The sequence below is a fragment of the Erythrolamprus reginae genome, chromosome 4 (genome assembly GCF_031021105.1).
Source record: "Erythrolamprus reginae isolate rEryReg1 chromosome 4, rEryReg1.hap1, whole genome shotgun sequence".
Taxonomy (NCBI): domain Eukaryota; kingdom Metazoa; phylum Chordata; class Lepidosauria; order Squamata; family Dipsadidae; genus Erythrolamprus; species Erythrolamprus reginae.
The window spans coordinates 29,332,087-29,350,313 of record NC_091953.1 but is presented as its reverse complement, the minus strand read 5'-3'; the positions used below and the strand labels follow the sequence as shown (position 1 = coordinate 29,350,313).

Here is an 18,227-nt window from a genome sequence, read left to right as displayed (position 1 = left end):
GGGCCATATGCTGACATTGTAAATCACTCGGAGCATGCTGGAAGGCAGAGTCTAAATGTTATTGCTATTCCCTTCCTTCTTAGCTTTTTTATTATACACACACACACACACACACACACACACACGTACCTAAGAATGCCTCTACTTATGAACTCTAGGAATGTCTAGGAATCTCCTGCGAGGAAACAGGGCCGGAAAAGGCAGGGAGAAGCCTCCTTGGGGCCTCTCTAGAAATCTCCTGGGAGGAAACAGGGCCTCCACCCTCCCTGTGGTTTCCCCAATCACACACATTATTTGCTTTTACATTGTTCAAGATTTTTTTGCCTCTTCTCACGAACCATTTTTCATTTACAAACCTGACCCTCCGAAACTGTAACCGGAAAAGGCAGGAAGAAGCTTCCATGGGGCCTCTCTAGGAATCTTCTGAGAGGAAACAGGGCTGAAAAAAGCAGGGAGAAGCCTCCGTGGGGCCTCTGTAGGACTCTCCTGAGAGGAAACAGGGCTGAAAAAGGCGGGGGAAAGCCTCTGTGGGGCCTCTCTAGGAATCTCCTGGGAGGAAACAGGGCCCGAAAAGGTGGGGAGAAGCCTCCGTGGAACCTCTCTAGGAATCTCCTGGGAGGAAATGGCCTCCACCCTCCCTGTGGTTTTCCCAATCGCACACATTATTTGCTTTTACATTGATTCCTATGGGAAAAATTGCTTCTTCTTACAAACTTTTCTACTTAAGAACCTGGTCCCGGAACGAGTTAAGTTCGTAAGTAGAGATACCACTGTATAGCATATTTTTGTTGATAATGAAAGGAAGGGATAGTATAGTATAGAACTATTTCAAGCTTATTATGCTCTCATCAACTAGCCATACCCTTACTCACCTCCTCTCAGCTTGTACTGAGCAGAGAGGCAAAAAGGAAGCAGTATGTTCCTCCCATATTTGGATATACCAGGGTGATTCAACAGAATATAACTCTGAAGTGTTCAATGAGAATATTTCATTCATTCAGATCTAGGATGTGTTATTTGAGTGTTCCTTTATTTTTTTTGAGCAGTATATGTGTGTATGAGTGTGTGTGTATGTGTGTGTGTATAATTTCTATGTTCTACTGGTGTCTATGTCTGAATGTCAAACTTTCAGGAATTCCCTAGCATTTTTGGTTTTAACTTTCAGGAATCCCCTAGCATTTTTGGTTTTAACTTTCAGGAATCCCCTAGCATTTTTGGTTTTAGCTTGGTCTTCTCCTGTCTACTCTACATATTGTCAATCAAAGATTCCTCAATATATAAACCAAACTGAAATATGTTGTCCATTAATGAAGTTTCTATACATTCTACTGCTTTTCTAATAAACATTTCTAATGTTTTAGAACAGGGGTGTCAAAACTGTGGCGCGTACTGACCAACCCAACTCAGAGTTTAGCAAAGGGGGGGAAAGTATTAATATATCACATGGTGACAACCTTATAACGCAAGTTTGACGCCCGGGTTTTAGAATGTGATCTAGAAAGTGATCTACAGAATTAGATACAAAACATTTGTTACATATTGAAAATGTGTTTAATTGGTGGAAAATACCAAAATAATAGCACACAAATAGGTGAACAAATGTACTCTTGTCAGTAATTGTTTAGAAATAATTCAAGTTTTTCTATTTACTTATGTACTTTATTTACTCATGTATTTATTTAACAAATTTGCCAGTTTTGTTACAAATTTGTCTTGCTCTGGAATCAGCAATTGAAAGACTGTTAATAATAATTTTTTTCTGTCCTCCTGAGCTGTGAAATACTTTCTCTCAGTTTTTATACATTTTGTGTTTGAAATGTTTTTCAGTTACCTTCAGCAATTGATTCATCAATGGTTATATAATATTTCTTGTTTTTTAAATTTTGTTTGCAATTAGGCTTATAAAGTTTGTTATAAAGCTAATATAAAGCAGTTGCTTAAAACTTTTTTAACCTCACTGTATGATTGGCAGCATGCACCAAGATTACCATTAAGCCATTAAGCTACTACTAAACTCATTAGATTTGTTAAAAAGTGACAAAAATGTTAGGTCAGACTAATCTTCAAGAAATGAAATGTGGTCACTGCCTCTTTAGGAAATCAGTGCTATTTTCAAAGGAATATCTGCTTACCTCTGCAGCACAAAATAATTGTGTGTGTGTATTTGTATAAGTACGCACTTTGCATTTCATTAAACCAACCATGTATAAAATAGATTAGCTTTTAATCAGCAATTTTTTAAAAAACATTTGGATAATCTTGTTATATAATAAAATATATAATAAAACATGGATTATTTGGAAGAAATCTGCAATTTCATCACCAACATTTGAATGGCCTATCAAGGACCAAAGAATGATTGCAGATTTCTTCCAAATAATCCATGTTTTATACTTATAAAGGAATTTTTGGAGAACATTTTGAGTTCCTGGTATTTTTCTTGGTAACATCAAGGCTATTTGAGGAATAGTAGCTCTTAGAAGAAACTATAGTTTGAATCAGAGGTGTCAAACTCATGGCATCATGTTGTCATCACGTGATGTATCACAACTCCCCCCCCTTCGCTAAACTGGGCATGGGTGTGGCCAGCACGTGATGTATCCATCCCATAGGCCACAAATTTCATATCCCTGGTTTAAATGCTCATTCTTTTGCACTACAGTTACCAGAACTGCCAGTCAGCATGGCTGAAGTTACATTAAAAACATCTGGATGGGTAGCAACTTAGAGAAACTATTATATTCTTGTAAATATGGAGAAATGTGAAAAAATTCTTCTCTAAGGATGAGCCTAAATGAGAACCTGTCATGTTTTACTCAAACAATTCCTAGATTGAAAAATGATAGCAGTAAAATTGAAATATTACCTTAGCACATGAGTACATGCATTACTGTAATATTACTCAAAGTTGCTTGGGTTGCTCATACATTTTTTTAAAGGCAGGAACTTGAATCCACTGATAACATTCATAGACTTTCATTAGTACTAATATATTGCATATTAAAGTTGAATACCAAATCTCAAAAGAGCAACATAATCAAACTTCATAGGGAGATTCAATCTGTTCTGGATCAGAAATGGAAGGCAAACACTCAAACTAAAATACAGCTCAGAAATATATTTCTATATTATATCAGCTCCTTATGCTTTTCAAATGGATCTGATATTAAAAGTGATCCTTAAAACACTCTTTGAGACATTGTTCAGCAGGTATTATATGTATTAGTCTATGTATGTATGTCAGAAGAGAAGGATTTAGGGGTAGTGATTTCTGACAGTCTCAAAATGGGTGAGCAGTGCGGTCAGGCGGTAGGAAAAGCAAGTAGGATGCTTGGCTGCACAGCTAGAGGTATAACAAGCAGGAAGAGGGAGATTGTGATCCCACTATATAGAGCGCTGGTGAGACCACATTTGGAATACTGTGTTCAGTTCTGTAGACCTCACCTACAAAAAGATATTGACAAAATTGAATGGGTCCAAAGACGGGCTACAAAAATGGTGGAAGGTCTTAAGCATAAAACGTATCAGGAAAGACTTAATGAACTCAATCTGTATAGTCTGGAGGATAGAAGGAAAAGGGGGGACATGATTGAAACATTTAAATATGTCAGAGGGTTAAATAAGGTTCAGGAGGGAAGTGTTTTTAATAGGAAAGTGAACACAAGAACAAGGGGGCACAATCTGAAGTTAGTTGGGGGAAAGATCAAAAGCAACGTGAGAAAATATTATTTTACTGAAAGAGTAGTAGATCCTTGGAACAAACTTCCAGCAGACGTGGTTGGTAAATCCACAGTAACTGAATTTAAACATGCCTGGGATAAACATAGATCCATCCTAAGATAAAATACAAAAATAGTATAAGGGCAGACTAGATGGATCATGAGGGTTTTTTCTGCTGTCAGCCTTCTATGTTTCTATGTATGTATGTATGCATGCATGCATGCATGCATATTGAATATATACATATATTGAGTACTTGAATCTAATTAATTTTGTTTTTCCCACATGGGAAGAGATTTTAACCTGCTGTGGTCAGGGTTTTATCCACTTCCTTCCTGCAAATGAATAATAAATGAGTTATGGCTTGATGATTAATGGTTCAAGATGAAATCAGAAGCTCAATGTAACATGGATAATATGCATTTGCCGTCTCCATGGAAACAACTACTTGTCAAGATACTCTGAGTTAATGTTTTAGCAAGAAAATAACCGGTTGCTGAGTCTTCGTGTTTGATAAAATAAAGTTGGGGTGTCATTATTAAATACTATTGGAAATAATAACAACAATAATAACAATAATAACATACAACAACAAAGTTGGAAGGGACCTAGGAGGTCTTCTAGTCCAACCTCTTGCTTAGGCAGGAAACCCTACACCACTTCAGACAAATGGTTATCCCACATCATGTTAAAAAATTCCAGTATTGGAGCATTCCGAGTCTACGGAGAGGGGCGGCATACAAATCTAATAAATAAATAAATTCACAACTTCTGGAGGCAAGTTGTTCCACTGATCAACCGTTCTGACCCTCAGGAAATTTCTCCTTAGTTCTAAGTTACTTCTCTCCTTATTTAGTTTCCACCCATTTATTCTTGTTCTACCATCAGGTCCTTTGGAGAATAGGTTTAGTCATATTACTTCAAACTCCCCCCCCCCTTCTCCTTCTTCTTGTGGCAACCCCTGAGATACTGGAACTCTGCTATCATGTTTTTCCTAGTCCTTCTTTTCATTAAACTAGCCATACCCAATTCCTGCAACCATTTTTCATATGTTTTAGCCTCCAGTCCCCTAATCATCTTTGTTGCTCTTCTCTGCACTCTTTCTAGAATCTCAACATCCTTTTTGCATTGTGGTGATCAAAACTGAAGTATCCCAAGTGTGGCCTTACCAAGGCATTATAAAGTGGTATTAACACATCACGTGATCTTGACTCTGTTCCTCTATTAATGCAGCCTAGAATTGTGTTGGCTTTTTGGACATCTGCTGCACAGTGCTGGCTCATATTTAAATGGTTGTCCACTATGACTCCAAGGTACCTGTCACAGTTACTACTGTTGAGCAAGGTACCACATATACCATACCTGCGTGTTTTGTTTTCCTCGCCTAAATGTAGACCCTTACTTTTTTCACCTTTTTTGGGAGGGAAAAAAGTTTGAAGTAATATGACTAAAAGCACAAATTCAGCCATTGTTTTCTATATTGACCTGTGGTTTCTAATTGCCTTTTAACTGGCTGTTAAATTAGTTAAAAGGCAAGTAGACAAACTGAAGGATGCAATACTATACAGTATATTAGTAGTAGATTTAACTTACCTTCGCTCACTGGTTCGGAACTGTGAACACGCAGATCATCTGTGATGAGTTCCAGTAGCAACCCAACACTGTTGTGCATGTGTATTTGCACGCTCAAATACTATACTGTACACATGACGTGCCTGCTTTGAAATCATTAAAAGCAACTGCTTAATTTTTGCCTAGTTGCTTGGAGTTACATGCACCCCCCCCCCCTGAATTCTATGCGTTGAAAGCAAAATCAAAATAATTGAAATTGTTTTCAGTAGTGAATAAATATAATATTTTAACAAATATTTTAATGATTTATAAGCAGCCATTAATTTATAAGGCACTCACTTGAGAAATGTATACTGCACACACTTTTGAGTACATATAGTTTGCTCATTGGTGGATGTTTTATTAGGTTGCATCGCCACCTTGTGGAAAAGTAGAATATTACAAAGGACAAATAGCCTTTAATAACTAAAAACAAATGACCAAGAAAAAAAATTATGCAGTCAAATAGTATAGTAATAGAAGAACATAAGTACAATGGTACCTCTACTTACGAACTTAATTCGTTCCGTGACAAGGTTCTTAAGTAGAAAAGATTGTAAGAGGAAGCAACCCTACCTTTTCTGGTTACAGTTTCAGAGGCTCGGGTTTGTAAGTGGAAAATGGTTCTTGAGAAGAGGCAAAAAAATCTTGAACACCCAATTCTTATCTAGAAAAGTTCATAAGTAGAGGCGTTCTTAGATAGAGGTACCACTGTGTTAGAAATACAGTTTAGTATATTCGAAAATACAGTTATGGCTGTGATGAAGCAGAGTATAAGAAAATATATTGACAAAGCTTGAAGAGTGAAATACACTGAAATCTGTAAAGCTAATAAAAGTATTTATTTACCAGAATGTAAGTTGGTGAAGTTCCTCATGCTATCATACCAAAACACGAATTTCTAAAATTTTCAGTAAAAATTTTCAGGCAAAATCTGTACTTATCATACAGAGCTTCTAAGTTTCCATTTTCTGAACTGTTTAAGGAATGTGTGAACGATCTGGTTCTGCTTATAGAAAAAAGTTACTCTGGTATATTGAGAAATTAAATTATTCATTTTTAATGCTTTGTTTTAATGTTTCTGCTACTAGGTTAACAAACATTTGGGTATCCCTCGGTACCTGAAATGAAACCTTCCCCAAAAGTAATATATTAAAGGATAGGTTTTCTTTATATATATATTTATTGGGTATTTTCAAGTCATTGTTGAGTAATAGTGCAATTATAACCTTGTCCAATTTAGGCAGTAAAATTAAAGACGCAAAGTGTGGTATGCAGCCTTTAATAACTTTAAAGAAATATGATTATTGTAAGAACTCCTCACCATAAGATTACATTTTCAAAGCATATGACAAACAAATTGCAAAATTGCTTTAAAATAAATTGCTTCAGACACATAACCTTTCTTTCTTTCTTTCTTTCTTTCTTTCTTTCTTTGTTGGATTTATATGCCACCCCTCTCCGAGGACTTGGGGCAGTTTACAACATATCAAGAAAAACAATATACAATATAAATACCTAAAGTCCAATTAATTTAACTAATTACTCTAAAAGCCCCAATAACATTTTAAAACCACTCATTCCCCTTCAAACAACAGACATACCTTACACTCATTGGCCAGGGGGCTTGGGTCTGATAGTCCCAAGCCTGGTGGCATGGATGAGTCTTCAGATTCTTATGGAAGGCGAGGAGGGTGGGAGCAGTACGAATCTCTGGGGGGAGCTGATTCCAGAGGGCCGAGGCCCCCACAGAGAAGACTGTTCCCCTAGGTCCTGCCTAACGACATTGTCTAGTTCAGTGTTTCCCAACCTTGGCAACTTGAAAGATATCTGGACTTCAACTCCCAGAATTCCCCAGCCAACATTCACTGCTGGGGAATTCTGGGAGTTGAAGTCCAAATATCTTCAAGTTGCCAAAGTTGGGAAACACTGGTCTAGTTAATGGGATCTGGAGAAGGCCGACTCTGTGGGACGTAACCGGTCTCTGGGACTTATGCGGCAGGAGGCGGTCCTGCAAGTAATCTGGTCCAATGCCATGTTTATAAGTCATAACCAACAGTTTGAATTGTGCCCGGAAACCAATTGGTAGCCAATATGAAGAGTGCTGGAGAAACATGGGCATGCCTTGGAAGCTGCATTCTGCACAATTTTCACTTTACAAACACTCTTCAAAGGTAACCTCATGTAGAGAGCATTGCAGTAGTCAATTTTAAGCATTGATTGTTCACTATTCTGACTTTCAGGAGTAAACTGAACCTGGGAAAAAAATTAAAAGAATAATATTTATTTATTTATTTATTTATCTATTTAATTATTTATCTATATTTATTTATTTATTTATTTATCTAGTTAGTTTGTTACTTTGTTACTTTGTTACTTAGTCCAATACACAATAATACACAATATTATAGTGGAAATACTGTAGAAGAATAGAGGAGAAAATATAGGAATAGAATATATCAATGAGATAATAGAAGAAAAGATATAGAGATAGGAGAGATGAGATATGAGATATGGGGTAGACAATAGGACAGGAGACGGGAGGCACGGTAGTGCGCTTATGCACGTCTGTTCTTAAGAATCTGTAGAGGTCAACTGTGGATAGTCTAAGAGTAAAATGCTGGAGGTTAGGGGATGACACCACAGAGTCCGGTATGAGTTCCACGCTTCAACAACTCGATTACTAAAGTCATATTTTTTACAGTCAAGTTTGGACCGGTTAATATTAAGCTTGAATCTGTTGTGTGCTCTTGTGTTGTTGTAGTTGAAGCTGTAGTCAAAGTAGTCTTTGATAGGCAAGACATTGTAGCATATGATCTTGTGTGCAATACTTAGATCATGTTTAAGGCATGTTAAACATTTTAAATGTTTAACATGCTTTAAACATGTTAAACATTTTAAATGTTTAACATGCTTTAAACATGTTAAACATTTATAGCAGCTAAACTTCTGTTTTTAAACAGAAGGAGCTACAATACTGTTTGCAAGCACAGTCTCACAGATTGTAGATCAGATACAGATGTATTTGTATTTTGAATAAATTATTCCCTTCTAATATTTATAAATCTCTTGGAAATATAAAATCAATTCATCTTTACAACTAGTCGATTTTAGGTGATGAAACAGATGGGCCCCATGTTCTAATTTTATTATGTGCTATTATATGAATGGAAGTACTTTTATTAACACATTGTGGAGAAATATTGATTTGAATAGTTTTAGTTTTTTAATCAGTACTGTATAGGGGCCTGGCCACCAAATGGCAGTCTTGCTCTGCTCTTAAAAGCAAAGCTGAGTGTAAATCTGGCAGAGGATAAAACATGGAAATGGAAGAAAATGTTAATGTCTCCAATTCAGTAACATTAGCAGTGCACTATCTTATAGTGCTCTGTGCTGTTATAACAAATGTATTCTAGAACAGATTGTGTTGAAATATCATCTCCTAGCAATGTGGTATTTTGTTCTTACTTCCATTTTTATTGTTTAGGTGTGTGAAATCTCAGCCACACGGCCATATGTTGATGAATTGCCAGGTTGCCTCTTAAATTACAATAAAATGAGCATTCTTTAAAGCAGTGTTTTTCAACAAGTGTGCCGTGGCACACTAGTGTGCCGCGAGACATGGTCAAGTGTGCCGTGAAGCTCAGAGAAAGAAAAAAAGAGAAAGAGAAAGAGAGAAAGAAAGAAAGAGCAAGAGAGAAAGAAAACAAGAGAGAAAGCAAGCAAGAGAGAGAAAGAAAGCAAGAGAGAAAGAGAACAAGAGAGAAAGAAAGCAAGAGAGAGCAAGAAAGAAAGAAAGAGAAAGAAAGAAAGAGAGAAAGAAAGCAAGAGAGAGAGCAAGAAAGAAAGAAAGAGAGAGAAAGAAAGCACGAGAGAAAGCAAGCAAGAGAGAGAGCAAGAAAGAAAGAAAGAGAGAGAGAGAGGGAGGGAAGGTGGGAGAGAGAAAGACATAGAGGGAGGTAGGGAGGGAGAGAGAAAGAGCAAAAAAGAGGAAAGAAGGAAGAAAGAAAAAAGAGGAAGGGAGAGAAAGAGGGAGAGAGAAATAGAGCAAAAGGGAGGAAGAGAGAGAATTTTTTTGTCCAAGCTTTTTTTAGCGCCCCCCCCCCCGCCAACTGTGCCCCGTGGTTTTGTAAATGTAAAAAATGTGCCGCGACTCAAAAAAGGTTGAAAATCACTGCTTTAAAGCATCAGGACTGGTTTTAGTTTTGCCATAATGCAGAGGAACTTCATGATGGACACGAACAAATGACTCACTAAAGGGAAGAAGTGTTGGTGACCTATTTGTTAAAGTTTTACAACAATGATTTGCTGTTTCAGTAACAACAGTACGAAGAGCATAAGATAGATTTGTGGGCCGAACCCATAATCTCTTACTTTTGTTAACAGCCCCTTTACTGAGTTCATTTTGATTGCAAGCACTTTGTGGAACATCATTGAAGGCAGATGTCTAGTGGAAGGTTTTACTAGATTTTACATCTACTAGAATTACAAACTTCTACCAGAATTATAACAATATTAAGTGGGAGTGGTGTTCCAATTGAGAAACTATTGAAATCTGAAGTTTTCTTAAAAATCAGCTGAAGCCGCTTAGAAAGATAGAATCGAAGGATTGGGAGGGACTGTGGGTGTGGCTTATTTTGTGGGTGTGGTTTAATGGTCATGTGACTGGGTAGCAGGGGCTTACAGGCCATGTGACCAGGTGAGAGTGGCTTGAACGATCATCATACCCACTAAAACTCTCATTGTGTATTGGACAAAATAAATAAAGAAATAAAATAAATAAATAATCGAACCTCGAGGTGATAACAAATAACCATATTTCCAGAAGAAGAATTACCATATTCTTCTGGATCATGCCCTATTCTTTTCCAGGGTAATTGGCAACTCTAAACCTTTTTTTAAAAAATGAAGTGATACTTGTTATTACCTTCCCAAAATAACAAAGTGGTTATTTACCATGTCAAATGAGATGAATAAAAACACAGGGACATGAAATAAGATTTTGCCACTTGTTTTAAATTAAATTAATAAATTATTTACAGCAAGGAATGAGTACAGAGTAAAACAGTGATGGCGAACCTATGGCATGGGTGCCACAGGTGGCACGTGGAGACATATTTGCTGGCACGTGAAACGTTGCCCTAGTTCAGCTCCAAAATGCATATTTGTGCTGGCCAGTTGATTTTTGGCTTACAAAGAGGCTCTGGAAGGGTGTTTTTTGGCTTCCAGAGAGCCTCTAGGGGATGGGGGAGGGAGTTTTTACCCTCCCCAGGCTCCAGAGAAGCCTTGGAGCCCTGGAGCCTGGGGAGGGTGAAACACAAGCCTACTGGGCCTACCAGACATTGGGAAACAGGTCATTTCCAGCCTATAGAGGCCTCTGGGGTAGGAAGCTGTTTTCGCCCTCCCCAGGCATTGAATTATGGGTGTGGGTACCCATGCATGCGCAATAGCGTGCTCGCATGCTCTTTCGGCACCCAAGGAAAAAACGGTTCGCCATCACTGGCGTAGAACACAAGTGAAAAGCCACATCTCCTGAACCTCTATTCTCCTAATGCTTTATTACAACATGTGCATGGAGCATGCAAACTCTTGTATAGTTTCATGTTTTGCCTGGGCTTGTTTTAGCCAGGAATCAAATTTAAGCTGAGTTTATCGTATAAACGAAGCAACAATGTCAATGTGATTTCTAGGATCCAGGGATGGTTTTCACTTACCTTCCCTATTGGTTTGCAAATGTGAGCACATAGGGCCACCCACTCATGCGCTTTGCTTGCACGTGAGCCATCTGTGCATGTGTCCAGGCTCAAAAATATGCACAAATAGAATAGCATAGCGCCGGGTGGGTGGGCGGAGCCACCCGCAATTTCCACTACTGGTTCAGGTGAACCGGGCAGAATCAGCTGAATACCACCTCTGCTAGGATCCAATCCGATTTAATTGACATCTACTACAATTGCTGTATGGTTTTTCAGCTAAAATGGAGCCTCTTACTCATTTACACAGGATGCCCTTGTTAAAAAAAACAACTCAGTTGTCCCAACCTTTAAAAACAGGATTTTAAAAAGATTTTTGCTTAACTGAAGAAAAAAAAACCCCTTGGAGCTTAATGATGTGAATATCACCATGGAGATTACTCCCTCCCCCCCCATTTTTTTCCTGCAATTGTTTCTTTTAAAGGACATTCCCTGGGTTTTTCCTGTCCTTGCCTTGTGATTTGAAGAATAGAATAGAATGGAATTCTTTATTGGCCAAGTGTGATTGGACACACAAGGAATTTGTCTTGGTGTTTATTTATTTATTTATTTATTTATTGATTGATTGATTGATTGATTGATTGGATTTGTATGCTGCCTCTCTCCGGAGACTCGGAGCGGCTAACAGCAACAATAAAACAGTGTACAATAGTAATCTAATATTAAAAATGATTAAAAACCCATTAATATAAAAACCAAACATATATACATATATACCATGCATAGAATTGTAAAGGCCTAGGGGTAAAGAGGATCTCAATTCCCCCATGCCTGACGGCAGAGGTGGGTTTTAAGTAGCTTACGAAAGGCAAGGAGGGTGGGGGCAATTCTAATCTCTGGGGGGAGTTGGTTCCAGAGGGCTGGGGCCGCCACAGAGAAGGCTCTTCCCCTGGGTCCCGCCTAGCGACATTGTTTAGTTGACGGGACCTGGAGAAGATCCACTCTGTGGGACCTAACTGGTCACTGGGATTCGTGCAGAATCTCTTATGCTCTCAGACACATAAATTAAGAAGAGAAGGTATGATTTATCTGTGGCAAATGCATTTCATAGTTTTTCTGTAGCAACACACTTGTGTAATGACTAAGTGAAGTGGTGTGTGTGAAAAAAAGACTTTGAGTCAAACACAACCGGGAGGCAATGTGTGATCTAGTTAATTTGAGAGAATGAGTCACTTCAGCTGTCTTGGTAATTTTGAGAGATAATATATAACTGATCTCTTCCTGGACATATGGTGCAACTTTAGAAGAATTGTTATGATTACAAGTGCTTTAGGGTTTTTTAAAAAAAATATTTTAATTGTTTAGATTTAAGCTGTTTCACATGAGTTCCTTTTGTGAAAACAAATATCTGGCTTTCTTTGGTGAAATACATCAAACACTGCAAAGAACAAATTCTGGATATTGAAATCATTGAGTGGATGCTATGATCTTTCTGCAGAATGATTTCAAGAACAAAATTATGGCTGAATTGAACACCATGTCAGCAAATAAATAGCAAAGATATATTAATATGGCTAAGGATTGCTGTCGGTATCCTTTCTATGTGCTGAGATTTTAAAACATAATTGACAGTCTCCAGAGTATGCGTGTATGTATTCCAGCTTTTTTATATATATATATATATATATATATATATATATATATATATATATATATATATATATATATATATATATATACACACACACACATGCTTGGGGAGGGCATATATATGTAGGATCACCCTGGTATATTGAAGGAACATCACAGTTCCTTTTTGCCTCGAGGCCCAACCCAGGGGCCATTTCAAGGCAGTTAATTGATTAATTTATTCATAGCCAACAATAGCCGAGCAAAAGCAATCACGTTTTTGCTGAATTTAAAAAATATATATACAGTGATCCCTCGATTTTCGCGATCTCGTTCTTCGCGAAATGCTATATTGCGATTTTTCCCACCTGATGACGTCACTCTCTTCCTTCCTTTCTCATCTTTCTTTCTCTCTCTCTTTCTCTATCTTGCTTCTTCCTCTCTCACACTCTCTTCCTCCCTCTCTCATCTCTTTCTTTCCTTCTCTCTCTTTCTCGATCTCTCCCCCTCTTGCTGGCGGGCGGCGGGCGGTGGGCGGGCGGCGGGCGGGCGGGCGGCGGGCGGCGGGTGGACGGGCGAGCGGGGGCATCAGCGAGGAAGACCCAGGGAAGGTTCCTTCGGCCGCCCAGCAGCTGATCTGCTTGGCAGCGCGGCAGCAGCGAGGAGCCGAATCGGGGTTTCCCCTTTGCGTGGGCGGCGGGGAAACCCCAATCTTCGTCTGCTTGCTGCTGCTGCGGCCGCCGAGCAGCTGATCTGCTCAGCAGCGCAGCAGCAGCGAGGAGCCGAATCGGGGTTTCCCCGCCGCCCACGCAAAGGGGAAACCCCGATCTTCGTCTGCTCGCTGCTGCTGCGCTGCCGAGCAGATCAGCTGCTGGGCGGCCGAAGGAACCTTCCCTGGGTCTTCCCCGCCGCCCATGCAAACTCCACCATCTGCGCATGCGCGGCCATGAAAAAAAGGGTGCGCATGCGCAGATGGTGTTTTTACTTCCGCAACCCTACATCGCAAAAAATCGATTATCGCGAGGGGTCTTGGAACGGAACCCTCGCGATAATCGAGGGATCACTGTATATCAGCAAAAACATGTGATATATACATATACATACATACGTACATACGTACATACATACATACATATATACACATATACACATACACACACACATACGTACATACATACATACATACATACATATATACACATATACACATACACACGTGTGTGTGTGTGTGTGTATGTATGTGTACATACATCCCCAAAATATGAACAAGCGGGATGATACCTCCTGCCTATCAGACATCTGGAAACCAGCCCTCATTAACAAACGACTCCCAGCCATAGAAACTGAAACCAGACTCAGAACACACATTGCAAAACAACCAAGTAGCCTGCAAGCTCCAACTACTCAGGATATCACCCCTAATCCACAATCATTAACTAATCAGCATACCTCAGTTACATCAATGACCCCAGGTGTTACCCCACTGACTCACCAGGAAGTTTCTACACAGCAGACAATTGCTGAGCCATCAAACCACACCCAGCCACCAGTATTTATAGAAGGAAGGCAGCTCAGGTCTCGCTGTGTTCGCCCTAGAACAAGGACAGAAGCACCAGCCTGAAGATGACGAGTGGGACCTCGTCGAAACATTGCCAGAAATTTCGAAATCCTACATGGGAAGAAACCCGAATATACCAAGACCGTCATACCCGTACCTGTGAAAATCTACGAAAACACACACACACACACACACACACACACACACACACACATATATATATATATATATGTACCCGTGAAAACATATATATATACCCGTACCCATCAAAATCTATGAAAACTATATTTACAGCAGCACGAAGCTTACAACTTCAGCCTGATGATGGTGAATGTGATTTCACCGAAACATCGCATAGACATGCAAAATATTACATGGGGCAAAACCTGAACTCAGAACAATATATATATATTTCATCTATCCCAGTGATGGCGAACCTATGGCATGGGTGTCACAGGTGGCACGCAAAGCCATATCTGCTGGCATGCCAGCTGTTACCCTAGATCAGCTCCAACGTGCATGTGTGTACGGGCCAGCTGATTTTTGGCTCATGTAGAGGCTCTAGGAGGGTATTTTTGGCTTCTCTGGGGAGATGGGGCAGGGTTTTTTTTACCCTTCCCCGGCTCCAGAGAAGCCTTTGGAGCCTGGGAAGGGTGAAACACAAGCCTACTAGGCCCACCAGAAGCTGGAAAACAAGCCGTTTCCGGCCTGCAAAGGGCCTCCGGGAGGGGCAGAGGAAGCTGTTTTTGCCCTCCCCAGGCATTGAATTATGGGTGTGGGCACTTGCGGATGCATAATAGTGCATACCCACGCACTTTTGGCTCCCAAGGAAAAAAAAGGTTCGCCATCACTGATACATCCCATTCACAAATATAAAAGCAAACACTGGATACAAGGAATGTATTCATTTGATCAATTGGATGCTATAATACAATGCCCCCCCCCCACCGGCACCAGGGACCGGCTCTGTGGAGAAAGGTTTTTTCTATAGACTGGAAGTGGGGTTTGATTTTGTGTGGTGCCTGCATCCTGTAGATGAGGCTTCAGTTGTTTGCGTGGACCAGTTGCCAGCATACAAATCCAATTAATAATAATAATAATAATAATAATAATAATAATAATAATAATAATAATAATGTGTCAGTCCACGACATTGGGAACTCCTGCTATAATACAACTGTGGGTAGAGTTCACAGTATTTAGTAGTTAAGAGTAGGTAATAACTATTCACTAGATCAGTGAAGAGCTACAAAATATTTTACTACCACACTGTGGGCGTGGCTTATTTTGTGGGTGTGGCTTCCAGCCATGTGACCTGGTGGGAGTGGTTTGACAATTATGTGACTGGGGGGGTGGCTTAAAGGTCATGTGACTGGCTTAAAGGTGGCCAACATGACGTCACTCACATCAAGGGTTTGGGTTAGGGTGCCTGGCCTATCCTCAACTCAAAGAGATACATTTTCCCTCTCTATTTACTATTACTGAGCATTCAAAATATACAGTAGTACCTTTAGATACGAGCTGCTCCACATGCAAGTATTCCAAGTTACAAGCCAAGACGCGAGCAAAATTTCTGTTCGACACCTGAGCTCAAATTCGCGATACGAGCCGAGCTTCCACTAGGTGGCGCAATAATTCCATGCTTCCAGTTATCTCGGCACGAAAAACAAAGTCTAAAGGCATTCGTTCAAGATACGAGTTGATTGACATACGAGCTCGGGTCTGGAACGAATTAGACTCGTATGTTGAGGTACCACTGTACTCTTTAATTCTATGTATATATGCCATATGTGTATATACGTATTACACACAGGCACACAAAAATATACATTATCTACTATATAAACTGTATGTGTATATAGACACACACACACATAGCTCTTCTTAAATTATACACATTGAACCTCATTTACTGTGATAGGAAAAACATACCCAGAGCCCTTACCTGACCAAAATTTTGCTACCGGTACTGCGTACCTGACCGTACCCGTAGGAGCCCATCACTGCACTAGACCCATGATGGCCTACCTATGGCACGCGTGCTACAGGTGGCATGCGTAGCCATATCAGAGGGCATGCGAGGCGTTGCCCTGTCAGCTCTAGCGTTCATCTGTATGCTAGCCAGCTGATTTTCAGCCTTGGGGAAAGTAATTTCGCCTTCTGGAGGCTTCAGGGAAGCTTCCCTTATGCCCCAGAGTGCAAAAAGCTGCCCAAACGGCAAACCGGAAGTTTGGAAAAATGGACTTCCAGTTTGCCCGTTGTGCTCTTTTGCACTCTAGAGGCTTCAGGAAGATTCCCCAAAGGCTGCGGAGTGCAAAAAAACAGCACAACGAGCAAAACAGAAGTCAGTTTTTCCGAACTTCTGGTTTGCCCATTTGGCCATTTTTTCACCGTCCCAGGCTTCAGTAAGGCCTGTGCGAATGCGCAGGGATAGGGGGAATTGTGTGCATGCATTGGGGGCAGTGTGAGGGATGCTCATGCATGGGGGAAGGGAATGGGTGTGGGCACATGCACGCATGCTTGCATACACACATCTTTTGGGCACGTGAACCAAAAAAGGTTCGCCATCACTGCACTAGACTTTGATTTCAGTTAGTGGATGATTGACTTGGCAGGTGCTTAGCCACTCTCATTTTGTTGATTGATTGATTGATTGATTGATTGATGATTGATTGATTGATTGATTGATTGGATTTGTATGCCACCCCTCTCCGGAGACTCGGGGCGGCTAACAGCAAAAACCAGACAACATGCAATAATAATCCAATACTAAAAACAATTAAAAACCCATTATTATAAAAACCAAACATACATACACATATACCATGCATAAAATTGTAAAGGCCTAGGGGGAAAGAGTATCTCAATTCCCCCATGCCTGGCGGCAGAGGTGGGTTTTAAGTAGCTTACGAAAGGCAAGGAGGGTGGGGGCAATTCTAATCTCTGGGGGGAGTTGGTTCCAGAGGGCCGGGGCCGCCACAGAGAAGGCTCTTCCCCTGGTCCCGCCAAGCGGCATTGTTTAGTTAATTTTACTTTAAAAATACATTCCTTATGAAACAAAATGGTAATTATTAGCACTTTGCTGCACTTTACCTTTGGCTCCAAAAATATTTTTGAAGAATTAGTCTGCCTTAAAACATCTTCTTTTATTGCTTGGAATCCTGCCACTTTCTTCATGAAGAGGTGAAACCTCCAGCTTCAGACTTTTCCAATGTAAACGAAGGGAAAGGGGATAGAGAAGAGTTTGGAGGTCTTGTGCAATAAAATATTTTAATGTAATATTTGGTGCATAGCATGTCTTGCAATAATTACATGATTTTCATATTGCAGGTGGTGTGCCTTCAGGATTTTTTTGGTGAGGAAGACATATTTATTGCATGTGGCCCTGAAAAATTTCGCTACCAGGATGACTTCTTGCTAGATGAAAGTGGTAAGGAAATATAATTGTTCATTATAATATAAGATAGCAATTTTATGACATTTCCCTATTATTTCCTTATGAACGATGATATAAAGTTCGTGGTGCTTTCTGCACTTGGTTGCTTGCTTGGAGATGTTTCATTACCAAAGTAGGTAATATCATCAGTGTTAGTGAGTAGGGCACGATTCGGGTCCGTACCGAATTTTGTGGTGTTCGGCATGCCGGACCCGAACCTGAATATTTTTTAAAATTCGTGATTTAGTTCAGGAGGAAGGCGAACACCGGGGAGCAGTCGGCCAGTTGGGAGGATGGGAGGGAGGCAGAAGAGGAACTGGGGAATCCCTCCCATGAAGAGATTACGGGGGTGGAGCTTTGACGTCACGTATACCGGCAGGTTGCTAAGGACGCCAAGGTGATCACTTCCTGGATTCCATGGCTGATGTCCATTTATGTGAGGAGGGGATGTGTTCTAGTCTAGCAAGCTACTCTGTATAAACAGGCAGCAGATGCTACACTCATTGGCATTAATTTGTATTGTATTGTATATTGTATTTATTATTAAATTTATTTTTTGCTTAAATTTATAATGCTACTC

The 18,227-nt window shown here is 40.0% G+C and overlaps 1 protein-coding gene across 2 annotated transcripts in view; it reads left to right on the top strand.

Annotated features, from left to right (window-relative positions):
• Positions 1-18,227, top strand: part of DCLK1 (doublecortin like kinase 1) — a 201,131-nt gene that overhangs the window by 61,099 nt on the left and 121,805 nt on the right. For both annotated transcript variants that reach the window (XM_070751703.1, XM_070751704.1), the window contains exon 4: positions 17,542-17,641. In XM_070751703.1, coding sequence (XP_070607804.1) covers positions 17,542-17,641 — 100 coding nt within the window. The remainder of the gene's footprint in view (positions 1-17,541; positions 17,642-18,227) is intronic.